Genomic DNA, 9,225 nt, shown 5'->3' on the forward strand with positions numbered 1-9,225 from the left:
CTTCACTTAACAACACAGTATCATCTGCAAACAACAGTACAGGGAGTTTCCAAAAACTGCCCTCTCTCACTAGGGCCCCTCCAACACCCGCTGCCCTACCTTGTGTCTCTTTTGTAACCCAATCCATATACAGATTGAACAACCATGGAGACAGGATGCAGCTTTGTCTCAATCCAACCTTCAACTAGGAATATTCACTCAGTTCACCATCCACACGTACTGCAGCATTAGCACCCTCATACATACTCTTCATTGCCTCCAGCAACTTCCCATCTACTCCATATATTTTTAGTAATTTCCTCAATTCTTGTCTATCCACCCTGTCATAGGCTTTCTCCAAATCCATGAAGGCCGCATACAACTTCTTTCCCTTCCCTAGAAACTTTTTCACTATAGATCTAAGAATAAAATATTGTATCTGATCTACACAACCTATTCCCTTCGTAAAACCCCCCTGTTCTTCTCCAACTAAATCCTCTGTTGTTTCCCTAACTTTGTCAATAAGTATCCTGCCATATACTTTTCCTATTACACTAAGAAGACAAAAACCCCTATGATTACCACACACTTCTTTCTCCCTTTTTCCTTTGTACAGGGGAATAATTATACCTGACTTCCAATCCTCCGGGACTCTACCTTCCTCCCAGGCAAATCTGCACATCTTCCATATCCATTCTACTACTATTTCTCCCCCATGCTTCAGCATTTCACCACACACTCCATCAATTCCTGGGGCTTTCCCCATTTTAACTTTCTTTATTGCTTCCACAACTTCCATCCTACTGATTTCTTCCTCTCTTCTCACATCCCTCATTCTCCCAGCCATTTCCCAGCCACTTATACTTGCATTACTTTCATTCTTTATGTTTAACAATTCCTTAAAGTGTTCTCTCCATCTGTTCACTTTTTCTCCCTTCTCCACTAGTAATCTACCATTTATATCTTTCACTCCCCACCTACCTTCTTTGGCACCCTGTCTAACTCCAAATCTGACCAAATCGTGGTCAGAAAGTCCACTCCCACAACTTCTATATACTCTTGCATCCATTACACACCTTCTTATCCTTTCAAGCACATAGACATAATCAATCATTGCCTCCCATTCATTCAGTTCACCATCCACCCTCCTCATCACTAGTCATGTATATGTATGGATTATTTTGTGCATGAAGAGGGTATTAGCTATCACCAACCCCCTCCTGGCTCAAATATCCACTAAAGCACTGCCATTCTCATCCATCTCTGCAGGCACACCTCACTCACCAACTACTCCATCCAACCTTCACATTCCCTACTGCTCCATTCATATATCCAATCCAAATAACTCTCTCATTCCTTTCAAACTTTTCCATGCATACTTCCACATTTGTCCAGAACTATTCTCTCACTCTGCTTGCACGATCTTTCATTGGTGCATACACGCACACAATCGCCCACATTTGTAGTCCAATTTTCCATCTTACTCACAAAACCCTTGAGCCAACTGATCCATACTCTCTTATATTCTCCTTCCATCTGTTACTCACAACAGAACACCCTCCTTTTGTCCTCTCATTCTCACCTACTCTTGCACATATACTCCATCCATACTCCCATTCTCTCACACTCTGAGCTCTCCATTTAGTTTCAGTTAATCCACATACATCCATTTTCGCACCCACTAGCACCTGGACAATCTCTCTTTCTTGATTTTCGGGACTCGCAGCCCATCTCTTGTCGCGGCAAGACCTCCCGACGGGACCAGCTCTCCACAACAGCTGCATCAGCCGAGGGACGGACCCGTTGTTTCGATCTGAGGGAGTGAACTGGTCTGCCCACCAAGAGGTCGAGGCTCCTCCGCCCTAGACTACCTGGTTGATGACCCTCCCTCCGCCATGACCATGGACCGGGGCTGTGCCATCTTTGACGACCAGAACCGTACCTCCCCTCTGTGCTTCCAGCTGCTGCTGCTGGAGAGCTGGGGGGAGTCTTTTTCGTCCTTTCCATCACGGGCAAGGGGGTCGAGGGCAGCGTCGGGGCGGCATCCACCTGAGTTCGTCGGCGCATCCTCCATCGGCGCCAAGCTGTCTACCTGGCTCTCGTCCCGCCCTGCCCTCGTTTAGACCATCGTGCTGCCGGCCTCACCATTCACCGCCAAGCCCCGCCCTGCCTCGTTGATCATCGGGCAGCCGATCTCACCACTAACCATCGCACCTTCCCCTGCCTCTGCCGCCATTCCCTTGTTCGGCAGTTTGCTGTCCCTGCTACGCTCTCATTGGAGAGCTTTTTTCCTGCTTCTTCCCTGACGGGCTCTTTGTTTGCCCATGTCCCAACAAGTGCGGGGCAAATATTACAACAACAACAACAACAACATTGATTTTCGGGTAGCTCTACATTGAGTGGCAAGCCAAATGATTTCCTATAAACCAAGAAAGCATTTATAATGCTGGATGGTTATCTTATAACCAACCAACAAGTGTTCCCTATGTGACAACAAGTGTGTTGGTGGAGGGTTAGTGCCCCTTCCCGAAAAACAACTAAAAATTCGAACAAGAAGCCTCAGACCAGGACTGATCACAAGGTGACAACTAAGGACAGAACAAAGGACATGGTACAATTAGCTACATGGAATGTAAGGGATGCAAATGATGATGATGATGATGATGATGACACAAAATGCTCCGCTTCCACTCCACATAACCATTTCTCATGTTGTGGGGCCGCATTGCGTTACCAGTATCTAGCCTGTATCATTAATTCATTTTTTTTCTCCACCTGAGCGTTCTTGCAAAACACAAATATTGCCACGTCAGTTTCTATTCCAACCACCAGGCAACATTGTTTCTTAAAGCCCCACCCCCCTTGCCCATCACCCTCATTGTGGAAGACCAAAGACTTGAGGCCAGAATATGAAGAACGGGGCTTAAACCTTAAATCAGGGCTTCAGGAAGGGGATTGGTCTTGACTTGAGGCTAGAATTTCAGGAGGGGACAGGGCTCAAGACTTGAGGGTAGGACTTCAGGAAGGAAGGAGCTTTGGACTTGTAGCCAGGATTTCAGGAAGGGGACAGGATTTAAGACTTGAGGCCAGGACTTCAGGAAAGGGGTGGGATTTAAGACCTGAGGCAAGGATTTTAGGAAGGAGGTGGGACTTAAAAACAAGTTACCTGACAGTGGGTATAGTAGCCTGCTATTTATGAGACATTTTGTACACAAACCATTATACCAACAGCGTTAAGAGTGCATGAAGAATGGTGGTGGTGGCAGCGTGTGGTGGTGGGGATGTGGATGCTGGTGACAATGGTTCTGACGAAGAGCTACGCCGGCAACCTTATGTCCCTCCTGGCCGTCAGATATATTCCTGAGCCATACCAAACTCTCAGAGATGTGCTTGATGATCCGAACGTCATCATGATCTTTCAGAAGGACTCAATGATCTCTGAGGCAATCCAGGTATGTAAAGAACTCAATCATCTCTGAGGCAATCCCTGTATGTAAAAGGACTCAGTCATTGCAGAGGCAATCCAAGTATGTAAAAGAACTCAATCACTCCTGGGGTAATCAGTGTAACAGAAATCAACAAGCTGCCTTGACCCACTGTCTGACTCACTTCTTACTTCATTTCTGCAACATTTGCGGCCTTTCCTCTAACTTGCTTTCTGTTGAGCTCAACCTCTCCTCCTATAAATCTCACCTTCTCTTCTTAACTAAGACTCAGCTGTCTGAAGCACTTGACAGCTAACCTTTTTCTGTATCCTCCTACTTTCTCTATACTCATTTTAAAGCCAAAGATGGCTGTTGTGAACATGGACACAACTACTTATCTTGCTCTCGTGTTCCTGAATTTGATTTTTCTGAATGCTCTACTCTCTGGCTTCAGTTTTCCTGTCATTCTCTGAGTAAATATATCTGTGCTGTTTACCCATCCCTTAATTCTACCGACTATGTAAAATTCTCTGAGTATCGTACTTCTACAATGGAACATATCCTATCCATTTTTCCTTTTTCTGAAATCTCCATTCCAGGAGATTTCAATGTTCACCACCACCTTTGGCTTTCCTCTCTTTTCACTGATCCACTTGATGAGCAAGTCTACATCTTTTCTATTCTTAAAGACCTTGTGCAGCTTGTATAGCACCTTACCCGTATCCCTAACCATCTTGGAGAGAACTCCAACATACTTGACCACTTCCCTACAACTAATCCTTCTGTTTTACTATTAAGCTTTCCTCTCCGTTGGGCTCCTCCAATCAAAAACTTATTACCTTGACATGTCCTATTGTTCCAGTACGGCTGTGGACACTCCAAAAGAAACGTCTGTTGTGGCACTTTGGAGCTGCTGATTGGGAGGCCCTCAGGCAGTGCTCCTTTGATTTTCCCTGGAGAGATTATTGCTTCCATAGCCAGGAGCCATGTGAGTATGCCTCGTGCATAATGGAGGTTATCCTCTCGGGCATGGAAGCATACATTCCTTTCTTATGTCCTTTGACTAATGAAAGAAAGCCTTGGTTTAATCACGCTTGTTCTAATGCTGTCCACAACAAGGAGAGAGCCTATAAAAGATACTGGAGCCAACGCACCCCTGAATCACATATTTTTATTTTTCAGTCCAGAATCGTACGAAGTCTGTTCTTCGCTTCCTAAAAACAGTTTAATCCGTACGAAATACTTTCAACTCTCCAACTCGAATTCTTCTTGCTCCTTCTGGCACCATGCCAAAACCTTTCTAACAACTTTCCCTCGTCATCTTTCCCTCGTCTTTTCTACTCTGATGTCACTGTAGCTATTTATTCTACTGATAATGCAGATCTCTTTGCTCAGACTTTCTCCTCCATTTCCACGTTAGACGATTCCAGTGCTGTTCCTCCATAACTTTCCCCCTCTGACTTCTTCATGGCTGACATTAAAATTTCTTCAGCTCATGTATTTTCTGCCATCACTGGTCTCAGTACTAACAAGGCATATGGGCCTGATGGGGTCCCTCCTGTTGTCCTCAAAAACTGTTCTTCTGTGCTTACGCCCTGCCTGGGTAAACTCTTTCGTCTGTGTCTATCAACTTGTACTTTTCCTTCTTGCTGGAAGTTTGCTCTCATTCAGCCAGTCCCAAAGAAGGGTAAGCATTTCCAGCAACTATCGCCCAATTGCTTTAACATCCTGTGTCTCAAAAGTTTTCAAGTCTATTCTTAACAGAAAAATTTTATAGCATCTTTCCTATCACAACTTTCTTTCTGATCTTCAGTATGGGTTCCGTCAGGGACGCTCCACCGGCGATCTTCTTACCTACCTTTCAGACTCCTGGTCATCCTTCTTTCGAGACTTTGGCGAAAGCTTTACCATTGCACTTGACATCTCAAAGGCTTTCGATCCAGTCTGACATAAACCTTTCATTTCCAAACTGCCCTCTTAGGGTTTTTATTCTCCTATCTGTGCCTTCATCAATAACTTTCTTTCTGGTCTTTCTATTGCTGCTCTTGTAGATGGTTACCGTTCTTCTCCTAGATATAGCAACAGTAGTGTTCCTCAGGGCTCTGTCCTATCACCAGCTCCCTTCCTTTCATTCTTCAATGACCTAAGCTCTACATCAAACTCTATGCACTCATATGCTGATGATTTCACCCTTCACTTTTCCATTCGGTTCCTGCAACGTCCATCTCAGCAGTTACTTCAACAAACAAAGGATGAGGCTATGGCTCACCTAATGTCTGACTTGGCTCGTATCTCTGACTGGGGTAAAAATAATTTTGTTGTTTGTAATGCATCAAAGACTCAGTTTTTAGACCTATCAACCTGACAAAATCTTCCACAGGAGTATCAAGTAGCGTTTAATAAAATCCAGTTCAATCTTGCATCATCCTTAAATTTACATTGGGTTTCATTCTCTTGGGAATTATCTTGGAAAGATCATATTACGTCTCTTGTAGAATCTGGTTCCAAGAGATTGGGTGTGCTAAGCTGACTCCATACTTTCTTTACCTTGCACAGTTGCGGACTTTATACACGGGTTTTATTCGTCCCTGTGTAGAGTACAACTCTCATGCGTGGGGAGGCTCCCCACATACATCTCTTCTCAATAGCGTCGAGTCAAAGGCTTTTCGTCTCATTGCTTTCTTCCTCTTACTGGCTCCCTTCAGGATCTGTCTCTTCTCTGCACTGTTGCATCTTTATCTTTTTTCTATCGCTACTTCAATGGTCACTGCTCCTCTGAACTGTCTGCTTGCATCCCTCCACTTCCACGAGGGGTATGTAGCAACCGTCTAGCAACAAACTCTCATCTCTTTTTCTGTCCGACTCTCCAGTACAAGAGTTAATCATTTCTCCCAGTCCTTCACTTATGCAACAGGTCAGCTCTGGTACTGTCTCCCTCTGTCTGTATTTCCTACTTCATGTGATCTCCAGTCTTCCAAACGCAGTGTGTCCAGGCATTTCGAAATGAATGGATCTTGAATTTGGCTCTCTTTTGTGATGTTTTTTTTTTTTCTTGGAAGGAATGGTTTGCGGGCTCCTGGCCTTTGGATGCTTCTTCCATGCACAAAAAAACAAAAAACTCTTGAGGCAATCCATGTATGTAAAAGAGCTCAGTCATCTCTGAGATAATGCACATAAGTAATAGAAGAGCAAATCCGGTCTGTTTAGACAAGCAAACTCATGAACCACAGGTAATCTGTTGCCCCACCAGGACTCTCCCACGAAGTAATGGGACATCACATTTACGACTCTCCAACCAGTTAACAAAGGCATCGCAGTAAGCTCCACTTCACCCCAATATTATGGTTATATGGTTAGCACCCAAAGATGTAAATGGTTTCCTGGATTACAGGAAACCATTAGGCTTGTCTCTCAGTTTAGTCACCTAAGGAAGAAGTAGATAATTCTTCAACAGCTTTACTCATCCCTTAATACTTTACTTTGTCATCCTCACCAACAGGCAGCCGAATCCGGAACGTTTAAAGAGGTGAGGGAGAGTGAGGCAGACGGCAGAGTGGAGTTCCATACAATGAGCCAATATACCTCTGAACATGTACTCAACAGTGAGGTTAAGAGTGGACGCAAGGTGATTTTTGATGGTGATACAGTCACCTTCATTATCAAGGGACAGGAATTTTCAAAAACAGGTAAGTTCATAAAGAAAAATGTAATGAACAATAAACCATTTTGGGAGGCAATAGTTTTTATGAACTGGAACTATTCTAAAATGATCAGAAAGCATCTATATGTCTACTTATTGTCATGCGCCTTATTCCTGAAAGGGGTAAGAACAAACACATCACCTTCAGATCGCCCTGTTCCGTGCTCATTGGTTGCCTCACACCTCCCTCTCTCACATCTCCCTGCAATCCATCCAACAAATCTCATCCTTAGTCGCCCCTTACTTTTCTCCCCTTTTACATCATATAGCCAGTCTCTCATATTTCATCCTGTCCACATGGCCAACCCCGTGAGGATGGGGGGGAGGAGAACACTTCCCAATATCTCTGTTTGTCGTAAGAGGCGACTAAGGTCCTGTCCACACGAGCGGGCAATGCCTGACGGGCACTGCCCGCTGAGCGTATATCCCTCACTTCTTTAGCAGTGTTTCCAGATCAAGCACTTTCTGGCGGCCATTGGTCACTACCGAGCACACTTGTTTAGTTGTCCACACGGCAAGCATTGCCTCAACAACGGGCAAGGGTGTAATAGATACTTTGCCAGTGGTTTCCCTGCTTATGACGTCATCTACGCTCGTGCCCGCCAGTCACCTTCTAAATGTGTGAATTGGAATGTGATCTGGTATCAGTGTTTGCCCGTCGGACACTGCCCGCTCGAGTGGACGAGCCTTAAAGGAGCATTTTTGTCTTCAGTCTCTCTCTCTCTCTCTCTTTACTGCTCACTTCTGCTCTTCTGTCCTACCTCTCTTCTTCATATTTCCTTGTTCCTTTCTGCCTTTATTTTCCTCTACTCCTGCAGTGCCATATAGGATCTATGCCTTGGTGCTACTTCTTCATTATTTATTCCTTCCTTTCGCATGGCCAAACAATTTCAAAGTACTTCTCTTAACACTTACTCACATCCACATCAACACCACAAGACTTCTTTACTTCATCATTTGTCCGTTTCTACAATTACAACTTCGCTAATTACACATTATGTCGACAAAAATACTAATAATAACAGAAAAGACATACATTTTTATTTTTAATATATCCAGTAGCTCGATCATTCTACTTAACTACTCTGCCTAGGTTAAACATTTAAAGTGCTACCTCTTGTAGCAATGAGCCGAAGAAACTTAACATTTTATGATCCAGGAAGCTGCGATTACTACTCTTTACGGGAGGCGCTTCTTCCCAGATCTGTTGGAATGATTGGGTACAAAGACAGCCCCATCGTGCCATCATTGAGCAGAAGGTAAGCAGTGCAAATATTTTTTTTTTTTTTAATTTGCCTGTTACCTCTAAAATAGGGAAAAAATGGTGGCATTGGCCTTAGAATTGTAATTCTAGTTAATCATGTCTTAATACTGGCACCCTTATACCCGTATGTTCTCTTAAGTAATGCATAGAGCCTGGAATATTGAAAAATTATTTCATGTAGGTGATAATGGAAACTGGATATCACAAAACTTAAAAGGCAGATTTCTTACGTTTTTTATTCTTGTAGAGTAAAAGAAATCTGACTTTTCACGATGACTGCTTGCTTTAAAAGACTTTGTAGTAACTAAACACAAACCTATTTTCATCTGAAATCTTAATTTATGGCAAACTAACCGTACATTACACATGTGTTTGGGGATGATGTTTATTCTCCAAGCAAATGATTTTGAATATCACACGTGAAAGGTTCATTATTAGTATATATCCACGATATTTACACTTAGTTGCAAATATGAATAACATATAATCGGAATCATAGCTTTTACAATTATAGTTTTTAATTAATTGTTAGCAAATCTTACAATAGGTATAACACAGGAAGTTTTAAAATGATTTGGCTGAAATCTGTCTTGCAAGCGTGCATTTAAACAATGCAAAAATGCAGATCTAAATGAATAAAAAGTAAAATCGTCCATTGATAAAGACAAACGCGTCTTCTTTTCAGAATTAATTTGACTTTCATACAATGTCTCATACGAGGTGTGTCAGAAAACTTCCAGAACTGATGTCACAAAAGATATATTTCAAATCCAGACTACAAACTACGAGTTGTTCCCTTCGAAGTAATCCCCCTGGAGTCTAATGCACTTTCCCACCCTTCTCTGCCACGCCTCCAT

General features: G+C 43.2%; 1 protein-coding gene across 1 annotated transcript in view; it reads left to right on the plus strand.

The window, feature by feature from the left end:
- Positions 1 to 7,796, plus strand: part of LOC145399709 (glutamate receptor ionotropic, delta-2-like) — a 119,569-nt gene extending 111,773 nt beyond the window's left edge. Inside the window, exons 8-10 of the mRNA XM_080272255.1 lie at positions 3,211 to 3,431; positions 6,904 to 7,090; positions 7,753 to 7,796. Of these exons, the coding sequence (XP_080128381.1) occupies positions 3,211 to 3,431; positions 6,904 to 7,090; positions 7,753 to 7,796 (452 nt within the window). The remainder of the gene's footprint in view (positions 1 to 3,210; positions 3,432 to 6,903; positions 7,091 to 7,752) is intronic.
- The last annotated feature ends 1,429 nt before the right edge of the window (positions 7,797 to 9,225 follow it).

This window comes from Coenobita brevimanus, chromosome 50, assembly GCF_032717465.1.
Source record: "Coenobita brevimanus isolate Jiangsu-jjx chromosome 50, ASM3271746v2, whole genome shotgun sequence".
Classification (NCBI taxonomy): Eukaryota; Metazoa; Arthropoda; class Malacostraca; order Decapoda; family Coenobitidae; genus Coenobita; species Coenobita brevimanus.